Source organism: Sceloporus undulatus, chromosome 7 (assembly GCF_019175285.1).
Source record: "Sceloporus undulatus isolate JIND9_A2432 ecotype Alabama chromosome 7, SceUnd_v1.1, whole genome shotgun sequence".
Classification (NCBI taxonomy): domain Eukaryota; kingdom Metazoa; phylum Chordata; class Lepidosauria; order Squamata; family Phrynosomatidae; genus Sceloporus; species Sceloporus undulatus.
This window is the reverse complement of record NC_056528.1, coordinates 15,756,929-15,774,664: the sequence shown is the minus strand read 5'-3', so window position 1 is coordinate 15,774,664 and position 17,736 is coordinate 15,756,929. Positions and strand designations below refer to the sequence as shown.

General features: G+C 44.2%; 1 protein-coding gene across 7 annotated transcripts in view; it reads left to right on the top strand.

Annotated features, from left to right (window-relative positions):
• The window catches only part of LOC121936315 (voltage-dependent N-type calcium channel subunit alpha-1B-like), a 167,238-nt gene that overhangs the window by 95,132 nt on the left and 54,370 nt on the right, over positions 1-17,736 (top strand). For all 7 annotated transcript variants that reach the window (XM_042478448.1, XM_042478450.1, XM_042478447.1 and 4 more), the window contains 6 exons: positions 1,862-1,974; positions 3,727-3,858; positions 4,668-4,740; positions 6,870-6,987; positions 11,343-11,410; positions 13,317-13,423. In XM_042478448.1, the coding sequence (XP_042334382.1) occupies positions 1,862-1,974; positions 3,727-3,858; positions 4,668-4,740; positions 6,870-6,987; positions 11,343-11,410; positions 13,317-13,423 (611 nt within the window). The remainder of the gene's footprint in view (positions 1-1,861; positions 1,975-3,726; positions 3,859-4,667; positions 4,741-6,869; positions 6,988-11,342; positions 11,411-13,316; positions 13,424-17,736) is intronic.

Here is a 17,736-nt window from a genome sequence, read left to right as displayed (position 1 = left end):
TGGAAAGAGGCCAAGCTCACAAGCCAGCAATGGCAAGCAGAAACCAAGTTTCCAAGCGCTAGAATTTGCTGGCCCCAAGCCCTTTCTCCTCCCGGTGTCACCTACACTACCATAGTTACACCAATGTTATTATCCAAAAGGTTTTCGACCAGACTGTTTAGAAAACCACCACCCGCTTCTCTGGGGTCAGATGCTTCTCTTCTGTACTGCTGCACACAAAAACGTCTATTGGCTCTCCTGCTTCGGCTTCCCGCCGTCGGTAGGGTCCAGATTGGGAGAAAGGCACTTTATCTTTTGCTCATCCTTCATCATTTGCGAATCCTGCTGGGGATTGCGTGCCGTCTCCCTGTGTGGTTTCCCATCGCCCTCATTCCTCCCCTCCACACATTGCTTCTTTATAACCTCTAGAGGCCTTGGGAATATTTTGTAGCTGCATGGTGTGACAAAACATGCTATTTACTCATTTATTCTTTAAAATATTGCTTTCCCGCTCCTGTGGTTTCCAATTTGTGGCAACCCTAAGGCGAACCTATAATGGATTAAAACCTGGAGTGGATTCGGTGCTCCAATGATAGATTCACCTTAGGGTTGCCATAAGTATATCATGCAAGTAGGAGGACTATGACCATCAGCTATCACTGGATCTCCCCAAGGTCTTCTGGCCATATAGTCACCACCTTTACCTTGTACCCCTGCTTCTAGTTTTTGCATTTCCGAGTGGAATCATACCGATTTCTCTGTGCATTTAGGATGGCTATGATTCTTCCCAGCTCCTCCGTCCCCCACTTTCCCCCCCAAATCAGGTGTTTTTCAACTGTCATGTTGGCCCAGTGGGGAATTCCCCAGGCTTTGTGTTAATGGCCCTTTTGCACGGAAGCCTTTGGGTCCCTGCGCTCACACTGCAAGTAGCAAGGGCCGCCTTTAAAATGATGGTGGTTTGCAGTTTTTTGCAACTTCAGCCTTGTGAATATTTATTTCCCGAGTGCCTTGGGTGGCTGTGTGGGGCTGGGAAGGAAAGAAAGAGAAAGTGCCGAGCCAGCAAAAAAGCAAAGTAGGTAAAAATGGAAAGTTTTTGTGAAATGCAAATGGTGAGGTGAAGCAGAGAAAACCACCTGCGTAAGAAGCGAGCTTACTTTACGAACTGGAATCCACACAAACTAGTCCTATCTACAGGTGCAAAAACACTTCTGGGCCTCTGAAATTCTTTTTGCATCACTTCCAGAATCTAGCTCCTTTTATTGACTTTGTTATTTCTTAAGGAGGTTAAGGTACTGGAGGGGTGGTCTGATCAGGCAGATTTGATCATCTTCTTCAGAGGCTTCCTCTATATCATCTCAAAACTGCATGCAACAGCAGCGGCTTCTCTGGAAATGAGACCGGAAATCCATCCCAGGTTCAAACTCTGTTCCCCAGAGTCATAGTCCAACAGACAGAACTACAATGATGGTCTCAGTCAGGAACGTGAATACTAAAATCATGTACAGTTGGTCCTCCATAGCCACATATTTTTTTATCCATGGATTCAAGCATCCATGGCTTGAAAATATTCCCCCCAAAATATAAATTCCAATAAGCAAACCTTGGATTTTGCCACTTTATATAAGGGGCACCAGTTGATTATGCCTTTGTATTTAATAGGACTTGAGCATCCATGGATTTGCATGGGAAGTCCTGGAACCAAACCTCAGCAGATACAAGGGCCCACTGTACCTTTTCCAAAATGTGGATTAGACAACTCAAGCACCAATTTAGGAGATCTGCAGAATTACAGTAACTCCTTCTGTTTCAGAAGTGTGGACTGGTCAGCATCAAATCTTTCCTTTTGTTTTCTCCAACCCACCGTATGGTTTTTCTTTTGCAGGTGATTGTGGGGAGCATCTTTGAAGTCATCTGGGCTGCAGTGAAGCCTGGCACCTCCTTTGGCATCAGTGTGTTGAGAGCCCTTCGGTTGTTGAGGATTTTCAAAGTCACCAAGTATGTTGCAGGTTCATTGGCGGAGCTCTTGTGCCTCTTGGATGCAAGGGTCTTTTGTTGTGTGCTCTTGCCATTATTATCATCATCATCATCATCATCATCATCATCATCATCATCATCATCCCACTTTTCCCCACAAAATGGGACACAAAGTGGCTTTTACAAATTAAAAAAAAAATTAAAAACATACAGAAGTGGGTATTAAAATGGAAGAGAAGGCTAAATAAACAACTACCAATCCTAGAATCCCATAACATGAAGTCATGGCAGTTAAAGCAATGTCAGGCTGCACTACTTTAGCAGTGCAGATGCATCCTAAGTTCGCCCTCACACACCATATTAGTGTTCCCTTTCCTTTAGATTAACAATAGGATTTGAGTCACTCCTGGACTAGAAATGGTGGAGAGAGTGTTTTGCATGACAAACTCGGAACTTATAACAATATATATATATATATTTAAAAGTAACTATCCAAGTCAGTCGCTTTTGAGAATCTGGGCAAGAGTTACTTTTAAAATGATAACTCTCCTGGCAACGAACTCCCTGGAACTCTAATGGTTAACAATTTCATTTAAAAGTAACTTCCCACACTTTTTCACTGCCCTTGAACTGATATTTTGAGAGGGAGAATGGGCTGTTATGGACCATCCCAGAGATGGATACTGGGATGCTGGAGGACCTGCCTGGAGGTTGCCATGGAGACCAGCATCCGTGCCTCGAAGAAGTGCCTATGCCCCCGGACATTATGAGAGGGATGGAAATAATTGGCGAGAAGGGGGAGAATCAGACAAATTGCTGCCTAGAATCAGAAACCTCTTAATAGTTGCTGCATAAAATGGGATTTAAATCATTGTCCAGTGTTGAGAGTCTTTTGGACGGCAGGCTTGCCTTGTCTAATGTGCGATTATTAAAGGGAGCCATTGCTTTAATGGCTCTTTCTTCATTTTCGGACTCATTAGTTCTCCTAATACAAATGTCCACAGCATGGCGTTTTTGTCTTCCATTCCCCTTTCCCCATAGTTTAAAAAGGGAATGGGGAAAAAGTTGAGAGGCTGATTGTGTCCTTCAGTAGACAACCTTCCTTGACCTTTCTCTCTCAGTTTTGTATAACAGCAAATGAATGGTACTTGGACCATGCTCTGTCCCCATTTTGGTGGCCAATGTAATCTCCCTTTAGATTCTTCTGTTGAATCAGGAGACTTGTTCTTGGCAGCCTAAAAGAGCAACATCCTTCTCTAAAGAAGATGCAACCCAATGCAGATGCCTCCAGGCTCTTCTTGTTGCCCAGAACCCCTTCAGACTCTTCACTTTGGCCAACAAAATTTAATAAATTGCCTCTCCATGAACCTCTAGGCACGACAATTTACTTTTTAAATAAACTGCAGCCTCTCTGGCACTGTCCAACATTGAAAAAACAAAACCAGACCCAAGTCTACAAAAGTACATGCTACCAGCTTCTTTCCTTCATTTGGTCTCAGAGGTGCTACAAGATGCCTTTGCACACTTTGTATAGAGTTGTTAGAGTGGTGGACTGACAGGCGGATGTAAGGGTTCAGGTTCCCAGTGAACCATGAAACTCAAGGAGTGATAGGAGAGGTGTAACTACCGAGGGTGAAATGAGATGAGGACGTGCTTCATTCCCTGCCATTTTGAACTTTGTATACCTTCCTTTTTCTTTTTTGCTGAAGCCTCCAGCTTTGTTCTGCCGTGTCCATCTCTTATTTCTTAGCTGACTTTGCTTTGGGATCTCAGGTACTGGAACTCCTTAAGAAACCTTGTGGTCTCCTTGCTGAATTCCATGAAGTCCATCATCAGCTTGCTGTTCCTCCTCTTTCTCTTCATCGTTGTGTTTGCTCTGCTGGGGATGCAGCTCTTTGGAGGACAGTAAGTCCAACCCTAAATGCTCTCAGGTCAACTTTCTTTTGGATAAACTCTCTTTCACTGGTCTGGGAGAGTTGAGAGGTTTTGCCAATCTCTTGAGCTGGGCCTTCAGCCATACCTTTGTGGATGGTTGTTTGCGATGTTTTGGAGTGCATGAAAGGATATGTCCAAATGGCATGTGTGGCAGGGAAGAGAAAGAAAGGTGCCTCAAGAAATACTATAGGCTTGGGGTGAGCCAAATGTGCACCCTAAGGCTGCTTCTTTGCACCCCCCTTTTTAGTGAGGAGATGATTGATCATACCCACCAAAGGTATTATGGGCCTTATCTGGACTTGGCAGGTCTATTTTAGAGCTTTTGGATTTGGGTCACTTCTGTTTTTTGGGGGGAATCCTTTCACAGGCTTGGAAAGCAAGAACTGGCCAATTTCATCCCACTAGAGATTTCTGGGAAAGGTCCACAACTGGACACCACCTACTTTTGATGGAGTAAGGCAGTGGTTCCCAACTTTGGTCCACCATTTGTTTTGGACTTCAGATCCCAGAAGCCCCAGCCAATTTTAGTTGCTTTTTGGCTTGGCCAACCTCCAGCCTTAGTGGCTGGAAGAGTAAATAGGAGCCACTTCTTGTGGATCTTTGAATACCAATTTCTAGGTAAAGGATGTCTGTTGACTTCAAGGTCTTCTTGGAAGCCCCTCAAAGGCAGGCAGGGAGCTGATGTAAGAACCAGGATGGAAGACTAGAGGGGTCATTGGATTATCAATGTCTTATCTACTCCGTCGTCACCTAAATATCAATGTCCTGCCTTTTCCCAGGTTTCATTTTAATGATGAAACACCAACCACCAACTTTGATACCTTCCCCACCGCCATCCTTACTGTGTTTCAGGTAAGAGTATTTCCTTAGGGATGGGTGGCGGTGGTGGAGTTTGGTATTCTGAATGTATCAGTTTGCAACTCCCATCATCCCTTAACCATTGGCCATGATGGCTGAGGCTGTTGTTCGGAGCTGTTTGAAAAAGGTCCAAAATGCCAAATGTGAATAAACAGCTAGAAAATGTATAGTTTTTTGTGGGTTTTTAGGGCAATGTGGCCGGGTTGTAGAAGAGTTTATTCCTGATGTTTCACTGTGGCTGGCATCTTCAGAGATGATGGGATCTGAGTTCTCTGAAGATGCTAGTCTCAGATGTCAGTGAGAAGATGCTAGTCTCAGATGCCAGTGAAATGTCAAAGAAACTCCTCTAGAACACAGCTACATAGCCTGAAAAACCCTAAACAAATTATGGATGCTATCCATGAAAGCCCATGACTTCACAGCCAGAAAATGCTTCCCAAATATTTTGCACGTGTTAGACCTGAAGAGGAAACCACTCCAACTGACATCCCTCTGGAACCACAAAACCCCCTGGTTTTCCCTATATATCATAACAGTGGGCTTGTGAATAATTTCCACTGCCGTAACATTGCAGCATTTGGCTCTCCTGTCCTTCTTGCTTCTCTCCGATCTGTCTTGTCTTCGCACAACATGAGCAGCTGAGGTGACCTGCTTTCCATCTTTGCCCGCAGCTTCCTAAATTAACAAGGACTATAGCCTGAGATTGGCCTGGGGTCATGAAATATATATACAGTACACACACACACAGAGCATAGCATTTATAAGTCCAGTTCCTGCAGAATAGAATAATTGGGGATAGGAATCTTAGAGAGGAAGTGAGAGAAGGAGGCACAGACTTTAGCTAAAGAAAAAGGAGGGAGGGGATACTGGATTCTGCATTTTTGTCCAGATTCCTTATTACAAACAGCATCCCATGCCAACAGTCCCATCTACAATGAGTCTTTAGTGCAAGGAGGATGGAGGCAAATGTTTTTACATAATGCATAGATTCAGTGGCTCCTGACTGTTCCCAGGTCTATGAAACCGCTTAGCTTTTAAGATCAGACAGGATCTGGTGCTTTTAAGGCATTTGGGACCTAGGTGTCTATATACAGTCTCCTTATTTCTTTGACTTGGTAAAGAACGGCATACTCTGTGCCACTCTGGTTGAAGCTTGTGCTATCAAGCATCATGTGATTCAAAGAGTTGACCCATGTCACACCACTGCTGTGACATTAGCTATGGGTCGTCCCTAGATCTTAGGGTTTTGGCTTGAAATCTCTGAGTTTGGAATAGTCCTGGCCTCACAACCCTATGGCATACTCTGTGCCAGTCTGGTTGATCCTTATGGTATCAAGTATCACACGATACCATAACCATCACCAGGGCCTGTCCATTGTGACATTAGCTATGGGTCATCCCTAGTTCTCAGGGCTTGGGCTTGAAATCTCTGAGTTTGGAATAGCCCTGACCTTGCAACCCTATTATTATAGCCCTAGACCAGTGGTTCCCAATCTTCCTAATGCCGCAACCCTTTAATACAGCTCCTCATGTTGTGGTGACCCAAACACATGAAATTATTTCCATTACTACTTCATAACTGTAATTAAATCGGTGTTTTCCAATGGCTTTAGGCGACCCCCATGAAAGGGTCATTCGACCCCCAAAGGGGTCCTGACCCACAAGTTGGGAACCCCTGCCCTAGACAGTTAACAAAAAAACCAAGGGGTGAAGCATTAGCATTTAGATGGACTGCGGATTCTTTGTTTCTCTCGACTGTATAAACACAAAGGGCCGTCCTATCAGCGGTTTGCTCACACAAGCACTCTTTCATACAAAACAGAATTACCCAGAGTGCAAACAATAAAATGGCAGCGGCAACGTCACAAAGAAGAAGGATGGAGCCGGTACCTAGCCGGCTACTTCAAAGTCTCTGCCGGATAAAATGTGTCCTTCCCAACCTCCCAGAGAGAGCGTGGGAACCAGATTCAAGAACCGTCTTCATCAGAGCGTTGTTGTAATAGCACAGCTATAGAGAAATCATCCTCCCTTATAGCTTCTGAGCCTTGCGTTGGATAGCAAGGACAAGAAACAAAATTTCTCCATCACTTTTTCCCTCCTTCCCTTGCATATTAACTTTACAGATTCTGACCGGAGAGGACTGGAACGCAGTGATGTACCAGGGGATTGAATCCCAAGGGGGCGTCCACTCCGGGATGTTCTCCTCGGTCTACTTCATTGTCCTGACGCTGTTTGGTAACTGTATCCTTGCAGTGTTGAGATTTGATTTGCTAATGGCCTTTTGCACAGCCGGCCAACCCACGTGTGGGCAGACGCCGGAGCGACCTGCTAATGGGCAGCGGGTGAAAGTTACTGGAATGCCATTAGCTGAGGATATTGATTTGCTGTGAAATATGGTTATCTGTGTGAAAAGGGAAGAGACCAGCCTTCAAAGAGCTTCGGCTGCTGAAAATTGGAGCAGGCTGAGACCCGTTTATTCAGCAAGGAGGCCATATAGCACCTGGGTTCAAACCCGCTTGGCATCTAGATTGGAGGGGATCTCTCTCTCTCTCTCTCTCATTCTCTCTCTCTCTCAATGCCAGGCAGATGTGAACCCAGATGTTTCTTGTTAGTCTTAATTTGGAAAAAGGATTCCATCCTAACACTAGCAAGAAATTCTGGATGGTAAGAGCTGTTCAGTGGTGGAATATGTTGCTTCAGAGTGTGGTCGAGTCTCCTTCTTGAGCTGTTGTGGCTCCATTTTGTGGAGTGAATCATAGAATCCTAGAGTTGGAAGAGACCCCAAGGGCCATCCAGTCCAACCCCCCGCCATGCAGGAACTCTCAATCAAAGCATACCCGATGGATTTATAGTATAGTGAGGTATTCAGCTTCATCTTTCAGCGAGCTTTGGTGCCTTGTCCAACTACAAATCCCATGACTCTGTAGGATAGAGTCATGGTGGTTAAAGTGGTGTCCGACTGTTTTAATTCTGCAGTGTATTCATCCAAGTCAGTGCTGAATTAGGATTGCCAGCCACCTCTTTTTAGGCCACAGAGACTCCTAATTTTTCATATTATATCCCTCTCTTCCTCCATAGCTTCCATGTCAGTGGGTCAGTTAATCCATCCTGGGTTTTAGTACCAACTTTGAATCCTAGAAACACAAAACTATCCTCAAAATAGTTTTGTTCCCTTTGATAATTCCTTTACTGTTCCGACTAAAACCTGGAATGGATTGACTATCCTACTACTGGCATAGGATCCACCAGCTGCTTTCACCTTCTGAGCAAGAATACAAATGTGTTGATTTGTCGTTCATTTTAGCAGATCTCATTCGAGGAGAAGCTTCTGGCTGAAGAGATAACCCATAATCCCAAAGAAGGAAGCACATTTCCCAGTTACAATTCAATTACAGATGAGCTGAGAAAGGGTTTGGATCTAATGAACAGTCATTAATCTCTTAAGCATTTGAAGTCGATCATTTAGATTTCCTGGCACCCAAGGGACTGTAGCGGACCAGCCCTCCCAGATCCTCACATTTCAGGGATGCCATGCTGTGCCCGCTCATAAAAATTCTATAGCTGTGCCATGGATAATTTCGCCCAAGAGCCGCACTTTTCAGAAAGAGGCTTTTAAAGAATTATTTCAGCCATCTCTTCCGTTCTTTTGCTTGAAGTGGCTGTTATTGGCTATGCCTGGCTCATTCCAAAAGAAGTGCAAAAGGAGCAGCCCACAGCGCACTTACACATCTCAAGTGAAAGGGATCTGTTCAAAGCGTGGTGCATTTATAAAGCTGCAAAGCAAAAAAAAAAACAGAGGGAGAAAAGTGGAAATGTCTTTCAAATTTATAGTTTGCAAGTGGTAAATCCTGGCAGATGAAAAGAGCCCCACTTCTTCTGCAGATGAGCTTTTTTATACTTCCGGGGCCAAACTTCTTGGCTCCATCCCCTTTCTGAAACAAGTAGATACTTCAATGGCCATTGCTTTGTCCTGGTTTTAGAACTTCATCACCTCTCCATGATTTTTTCCCTGCCAGGTGCATTAATAATCATAATCATAACCATAACTTTTATCCATATGCCACCTCTCCACCAGGATGTACACAAAGCTTGTATAAGAGCATTTATTGGGGATGGATTGGAGCCAAGATGTGGGCATTCCTCCCAAATAGGAATTCTGCCCCAGTCCTGAAATGTTCCTTCCCAAGCTTCTTGAAACTTGACTTGACCAGTTGGCTAAGAATTTAGAAATACAGTTTAAGCATCCAGAGAAAATGAGACGATCAAGTTAGCTAGGAAATGTGAATGCATCTAATGTGAGATCGAGAGATACTGGCTTTTTAGAGGCAAATGTTTGCCAGCCCTTGGCTCTGCTTTGCAGCAGCCATGTCTATTGGTCATAGAACACACTTCCATGATGATGATGATGATGATTATGGATGATGATGGATGATGATGATGAGGAGAGTGCTTTACACTTCCAAGTTTTCATCTTCTGGAAATATAAAGGCCATTTGTGCCCTGAAACATGTTGGTGTCAGGCTTTTTAATTGTTTTAATAAATCAGATTCTCATCTGATCTTCTTCTGCACCTTCGCTAGATCATCTGCATCCTGCTCTCCTTTCTTCCCCTTGTTGCTAGACTGTGCCCTACATTTCTGTGGCACACTCCTCCATTTCAATGCCATTGTTAATGCTCATTACACAGACACACACAGATGCGCATGGGCCAACCTTTCTCCCAGAGCTCGATTCCCTTCCAGTGGTTTCTCTCACCCTTGTTAACTGCCAAACAACAAACCTTAATGGAAGCATCAGGACATGAAATGCAAAGCGAGCAGGCGAGAAGAAGGACTCCGGCCAATATATTCTAGCGCAAATGGGCACGGCTTGCGATAATGAGACGGTATTAAGGGAAGAAGAATGGCCCTGAGCTACAGCTTGAGCTGGGAGCCGGAGGCGGAAATATCTGAAAAGAGAAATGGGGACAATTTCCCGACTGGAGACATTTCACTCCGGACTCAGATCCTGTCTGCAAAGCAGTGAGAGCAGGGAAGAAAATAAGCTGGTCTCCCTAAAGCTTTTTTTGCACCTCATAACACTCCCAAAAGCTGATTTTTTTTAATGACAGATAGGAAAACCCTGTTTAAAGGAAGCAAAGGATTGCCCTAAAAGGCTTGTAGTTTCACCACTGAATGTCTACAGCAAGCAGATATGATGCATTCAAAGCCTGATTTGGGTTTGTTTTTTATTCTTCTCAATGCTGCTAAATTCCGGTGGTACCATTTGCTACTGATCCTGAATTTTGGAGTGGGGAGTGAACATATCCCATATCAGGTACTAGGAAGAAAAATTAGGGACCTGTACCTGCTAAATGTGCCTAGACTTATTTAAGGGGAAATCTGCTTCTCCAGATCAAGGTAGTAATAGGTGGCAGTTATGTGCTTTCAAGTCAATTCTGACTTACGACCAACCTCTCAAAGGGTTTTATTGGCAAGATTATTCAGAGAGGCTTTGCCCTTGCCTCCTCTGAAGCTGTGAGAGTGTGACTTGCCAAGGTCCCCCCTGGATTTCTGTGTCTGAGCAAGGATTCAAACCCTGGTCTTGCAGAGTCCTTCTCCATCCCTCAAACCACTACATCACACTGACTCTTCAAGTAAAAACACCACTCTACTTTGGCCAGACCTCACCTGGAATAATCAGTTCTGGTCAACATAGTTCAGCTAGGACTGGAATATATCCAGAGGAGAGGGACTAAGATGGTAAAAAGAATAGACTTTAAGCCTTAGGAGGAATGGTTGAGGGAGCTGTGCACAATCAGCTTGGAGAAGAGAAGATTGAGCGGTGTTGTGACAACCGTCTTTAAATATTTGAAGGGATGCCATGTAGAAGATGGAGTGAGATTGTTTTCTGCCATACCAGAGACTGGGACATGACTGGATGGACTCCAATTGCAGGAAAAAAGATTCCACTGAAACATTAAAAAGAGCATCCTAATGGTAAGAACTATTCAACAGACCAGAAGGGTGATGGACTGCCCTCCTTTGGAGATCTTTAACTCAATATTGGATGCCCACCTAGGAGGAGTGTTTTAGCACTGGGAAGCCTTTAGCTGGCCCTTGAGGTACTTTCCAAATCCATGATTCTTTGCAGTGCTGAAATAGGTCAATTGTATGTCCATATTTTTACATAAGCCACTTTTAATGAAAACATGGCCTACTTTGTATGTAATATGTAGTTGTTGTTTTTTAAATAATATGTCTGGAGCCAACATGGCATAATGGTTCAAGTGTTGGACTACTCTAGGGACCAGAGTTCAATTCCCAACTCAGCCATGGAAACCCAGTTGGTAACCTTGGGCAAGTCACATTCTCTCAGTCTCAATGGCAGACCTAAAGGAACTGTCCAAGAAAACACAGTGATGTGGCTCCTTAAGTTAGCCATAAGCCATAACTTGGAAATGACATGAAGGCAAAACAACAACAACAAATTTCTGGAGATGCTGGCCACCCCTTGGACTTCGGTGTGAAATCTTGGGGTGTGTTGTGTTGCATGAAAACGTATCTTTAACTTAGCATGCGTGAAGATCCTTTTAAGAACCTTAGCGGCTGAATCAGACACGCTCCTGAACGTCTTCTTGGCCATTGCGGTGGACAACCTTGCCAACGCACAAGAGCTGACCAAGGTGAGTGAAAGGGAGAGAGAGAGATGAGGTTCTCAGGAGGGGTTGGCAGTGGCGGGGCTGCTTGGCACTGTTCCTCCTCCATCAAAGGAAGCTGGCAGAATCTTTTCCCCTTTGAAATTCCCTTTGCTCTTCTAACATGGTTCTGTATTGGATGACATGCCCTTGAGATCTAATCAGACCTGCAGAGAACTGTCTCCAGCTTCGTATAGATGGGCAACTATGAGAGGCTATGGGGTGCATTAGTTCCCCAGGAGTCCTTGGAGGGTTGCACCTTCCCCACTACAGCTCCTAGACAAAATCACAAAAGAGGTTTTTTGGCCACAAAATGCCCATAAATTCTCCAATTCCTTTCTATTGGGACCAAAACGAAGCAAACTTAGAAGTTATAAACTGCAACTCCACGGCTAGTGTGACTTTGGTCATCCTAGCCAGGGGGATCCTAGGAGTTGCAGCCCCAAAAAGTAACTTTCCCCAGATGCCGCACAGATGTTACTTAATTTTGTTTCATGGTAAGCCACAGCCAATTCGCAATCAAAGCTACTTCTTGCTTCTTTTAAAACCACAACCTGCAACCTTTTCTTCTTTCATGTTTCTGATTGTCTACTAAGGAAGAACGCTAAAAGACTTGCAAGGGGGTTTCTGTCTCTGGAAAACCAAAACAGAAGAGCAACTCCTTAGTATGTAAAAGAGAAAGAGGGAGGAGGAGGAGGAGTTTAGGCTGTTTCCTTTGTAAAATTCTTTAAATTTCTCCTTGTGAATATTTCAGGAGCCAACCGGCTGCAAAGCTGACTTTGTTAGTGTTTGTGGTGGAGGGCAATGAAATATTGATGGGACCAAAAGCACTGATAAATCACGCAGCTTCCTTTGAAATGGTTCTCAGTTAATTCAGGCCATGGATCTGAAAATCACTGGGGTCTTTTGCACGAGGGAAGTGGATGGGGCGGGAGGGATCCAAGTAGTTCACTTACCTGCTGCATTTTGAAGAAGGGAAGCGAATTGCTCCCGAAATGTGGCCACATAGCAGCCATGGAAAGAATCCTTGCTGTTCTCAATAAGAAATGGAATATCAGTATGCAAAGGGATCTTGTAGCATACTTGAGATAACTGTGCGAAAGAGATTGTGGCAGGAGCTTTTGTAGACTTGGTCTACTTCCCAGTGGTGTCACTAGGGGTGTGTGGTGGGTGCAGACTGCACTGGATGACACTGCAAAGGGGGATGCACACTGCGGGGCTGGCACAACTGCAGCTGTGCCAAACCCTAAACAGCTGTCTGGAGTCATAGCACTGCCCCCCACAGCACCAGGCATTGCTGGGGTGTACAGTGCCTTTCATTTGGGATCTGGCATGGCTGCTCCATGGAGCCACCCCTCTGAGCAGCAGCCATTACTGCGGGGAAAGTTCCTTCCCTTCAAAGCCTGGTATGGCAGTCATGTTGAGCTCTGAAGGGTTTTTGGAGGCCTCAGAACCACCATAAGGAATAAGGAAAGGTTGTTGTCATCTTTTCTTCCTCATGTACCAAAATAACTTGCCTGGGTTTGCACACTATGCAATTTGACTCGGATGGGTGATGGAGGCACCATTTTTTGCTCTGCTTCTTGCGCTGATCCCAGTGGTTTCCTTGTCCTAGTGGTCTCCTTTTAGGTTCTTCTCTTTCCCCTTATAAGGTGGATATGTCATCTTGACTTCGTATTTCTTTTATTTTAAAAATTTAAACCAATGATTCCCAAACTTTGGTCCTCCAGGTTTTTTGGACCTCAACCCTCAGAAGCCCTAGCCAGCTTGGCCAAAAGTCAGGAATTCTGGGAGCTGAAGTCCAAAACATCTGGAAGACCCAAAGTTTGGGAACTGCTGTTTTAAAGCGTGACCCTGTTGACTGATATGCTATGCGCCCTTGTCTTTGAAACAGGATGAAGAGGAAATGGAAGAAGCTACCAACCAAAAACTCGCCCTGCAGAAGGCCAAGGAGGTAGCAGACGTTAGTCCTCTGTCGGCAGCTAACATTTCCATAGCAGCGTAAGGGTTCCTTTTATTACTTAGGAAATGTGATGCCAGTTTGTTTCTTGTGAACGTGTCACCTTCCACTCTTGGCTTCCTATGATCTGAGCAAAGCCTTGCATATCGCACTCGAGTGACACATTACACACACACCCCTTCATTGCAGCATCTTATGGAAGGAGCATAGATCTGAGAGGAAGAGGAAGAAGGTTCATTAAAAAAGAGAGACCCAGAATTTCAGTTCTTGAAAATAATTCAACAACTCTCTTTTATTAGGATTCCCTCATGAAAGACCCTCCTTTTGCCATTTCCATTGGGAAAACTTTCCTCTGCCCATGTTGCAAAGATACCATTGAATGGGAGACATTCAATTTACCTGAGTTAGCTAGCTCCATCCTCAACATGGCATCCCTTCAAATATTTAAACACGGCTACCATGTCACCTCTTCAGCTTCTCTTCTCCAGGCTAAACATCCCCAGCTCCCTAAGTTGCTCCTCATAGGCTTTGGTTTCCAGACCTTTATCTGATTTTGGCTATCATCCTGAACTGTCCTAATGAAAAAGGATTGAGCTAGGACCCAAAAATTGACTCCCAGACTTGGCACAATTGCTCATCCTGGTCTGTTTCCAAGATTAATGCCTTCTCCCAGACTTTGTAGTCTTTCAGGTTGTTGCGTCTTAAATCCTCACCCTAATGCCCTCCTCTCCTCTGGGCTTGACTTTTCCTTTAAAACCAGTGGCTGCATTAGACTCCACACCGTTTTGTCATATTGATGCATTCTTGTGAACTGCTCACAAGGCTTCTGCTATTGGCTAATATAGAAATCCAGTCTGTAAATACAGAACAATCTTGACTTGGGAAGGGGAAGCTTGAACCTTATGGAAAAATTGACCTTGCAGGGTTGTGTTTTTTCAGTGCAACAGTAAAGCATTCAAGCTTTAAAAGTCTGGCTCCCTGCATTTCCTCTGTGACTTGAGTTCCCTCTGACTCACAATTTTGCAAGGTTGGCTGGAGCTCAGCTGGATAAGCTTGGTTATAAAATCCCTTTTAGGTCTTTGCATCCCATCAAACATGCCTACTTTTGTTTTGGGCAGCTTTTTTATTATTCTCACTGCAACCTCACTCACCCATAATACACTTAGACAGGTGGCACATTTGTAACTCTGAGCTTTTTTCCTCCTCCACTAAGAACATGACGAAATTTCAATTGTGCCTCCTTTATGGTTGAGACAGGCTGTTGTGACACAGCAAGACAGCCTGCTGAGGAGGATCTGAATCGCGTAAGGCTTCTTGCTTTGTGCAATCCGTGCAAAAATGTCTCTAGTGCCTTTTCACATAAAAAAACAAATCGGAGAGTCAAATTGCTTGCAAAGATGCAAGCCACTCCTCAAGGAGTCCTGCTTTTCAACACTCCTTGCAGCAAGACAGTAGGAGCAGTACCTTTACATTTACAGTATTTCCAGAACAGTGCGGACATTGCAAAAAAACTGTGTCTAACCAGAGAGGCATTAGGGGTGCATTGAACCAGCGACTTCCACCATGCAAAGTTGATGTCCTACTAGTATAGTCCAGGGATGGAAAACCTGCAGGCGTCCAGCTTTTGTTGATATGCAAGAGGATAAGATTTGCTGCTGCAAATGGTGACTGGGTTAAATGACTTTGAGAGCTGTATGCATGGGCCAAAAGGCCCATTTGACCCCCCCAGCCTGGCATTGTCCTGTTCAGGTGAAGCAAACCAAGAGCCTTGGGCAAGGAATGGGAAGATTGGATGCCGTTTTGGAAGATCTGGCCCAACAGCAACCCAACTGGCATTTAGACTGGTTTGCAACAATAGTATTTTCCAGAAACCTTGCCACAAGAGCTGGTAGTTTAGATAGGAATGGGCTGGATTAGTAGACAAAATACAATGGGGTTGACCTGTTGTATCATGCCCATTAAGTTGTGCCCGTAAATGTGGAAGTTACGCATCCCTTGAAGGTGGGTCATACGTTGAGAAAAGTTGGAAGGACCTCAAAGGTCCCCTTGCTGATCCTCTTGCCAGCGTAGGACATTTGACACTACAGAATCATTTCCATCCAAACATTATTCAAGTTGGTAAGTATAACAGTTGTTCTTCTCTTGGAGATAGTGAACAATTTTCTGTCTCAAGAAAAATAGCGAGAGCAGGAACCTATCGGGGAGTTTTCTTTTTTAAAGACATGGGTAGTTTGCAGAAAGAATCGAAAGACATTTTGCTGAACTCTTGAGGAAAGTAGAGGTGTAATTCTTCACTAGTTTAGTTCTCAAAGGAAAGAATGAGTAATTTCGGCCGTTTTCTTCCCATTGTGAGAAGATTGTCGAAATCTTCAAAAAGGACACCGGTTTGGAAAGCGTCCACATTTAGGACCGACGATGTGATAAATGATATTTTTGTGCGTGAAACAGCACTGAGTGTGAATAAATGATATGCTTTTTTCCTGCAATGAAAATGCTGTCGATGGGGACTTTGCTCAAAATGCGCACATGTTATTCTTTGCACAGAAAACCGAAACAAGGATGGGAAGAAAATGCCGGGGAAATCAGGATTTAAAGAATTTCACATCGCTAGTCCATAGGTTAATGGGATTTAGGTTTTCTTTAGTTAAATCCCAGAGATCCACAAACCAGAGCATGTTGCAAATACAGAAATACTCTGATGCCACACTGCAGAATTAACATAGTTTGACACTGTTTTAACTGCCATAGCTCCATCCTGTGGAACCCTGGGATTTATAGTTTGCTGTGGCACCAGAGCGCTCTGACAGAGAAGGCGAAATATCTCACAAAACTACAAATCCCAGAATTCCATAGCATTGAGCCATGGCAGTGACAGTGGTATCAAACTATGTTAATTCTGCGGTGTAGATGCAGCCAGACATATCCATTCTGCATTAAAATACTATGAGGATACCATGATTTAAAGACTAACAAACCCAGCTATATATATATTAATCACATTTTTAAAGTTACCCCCCTGAGAAAAACAAAGATGCGTACAAATATTTTTTTCCCCCACACCCCCCCCCCCCCCCCCGGAATTTGTTTTGGATTACTGAACTGAACATAACATAGAGTATTTTCCTGCAGCCCCTGCAACAAAACCAAATTTACTGCTGCTGTTAATAAACCATGAGGAGTCAGAAAGCCTTGCTAGTCCACAGCAAAGTATCTTCTACTAGAGGTTCCATATCTACCTTTTGATCTCAGCAAAGGAGGTTGGGCAAGTAAATATTGAACATCTTCTCAATCCTGCTGCGCTCTGATGGACATCTGGTGGAATGCCATCCCCATGTCTCTATACCTCCTTTCCTAGAGGGTTTAACCCAGTGGTTTCCAAACATTTGGTCTTCCAGATGTTTTGGACTCTATCTCCTAGAACTCTTGACTGTTGTCCAAGTTTTCTGGGAGCTGAAGTCCAAAACATTTGGAAGACCAAAGTTTGGGAATCACTGGTCTAATCAACCATGAAGCCAGAGCTGTGTCTTTTATTGTTGTCCTTTCAACTGTGTTTTTAATTTTCTTGTGTTTAAGGTAACATTTCTACTAGAATTCAGTTGTTATCTTTGTTCTTCTTTGTCAGCATTGGGTGCCCCCCCCTTTTTTTTGGCAGAGTGGCTTAAGTTAAATGAATCTATAGCACAACTTGAGTTTGCTCCTGTAACTTCATGATGTTCCAGAAACATCTGGGAACCAGGCTCTTTGAGCTAAGTCTTATTCACTGGGTTCCCGATGTTAGAGTGGCGCTTCTCAACCAAGGGAGGCTGTAGATCAGTGGTCCCCAAACTTTGGTCCTCTAGGTGTTTTGGATTTCAGCTCCCAGGATTCTTGACCGCTGGCCAAGTTGGCTGGGACATCTGAAGTCCAAAACTCCTGGGAGACCAAAGGTTGGGAACCACTGCTTCCAGACATCAGCTTGCAGAATCCTTCACCATTGGTCCTGCTAGCTGAAGCTTATAGGAATTGAACTCCAGCTCCCAACCTAGAACTCCCAGTGAGAATTGCTTCACTAGAGCATGTTCTACCACTCTACCCACAAAGTGATGTTTATTTGTTTCAATGAAGAGATGTAAGAATCAGTGTGGTGTAGTGGTTAGAGAGTGTTGGACTATGACTCTGGAGACTGGGGTTTGATCCCCAGCTTGGCCATGAAACCCAAAGGGTCACCTTTGGCCAGTCATACACTCGCAGCCTCAGGGGAAGGCAATGGCAAACCACCTCTGAACAAACTCCATCTTAGGGTCACCATAAGTCGGAAATGACTTGAAGGCACACAACAACATAAATACCCATGACCCACATGTGATCAAAGCAT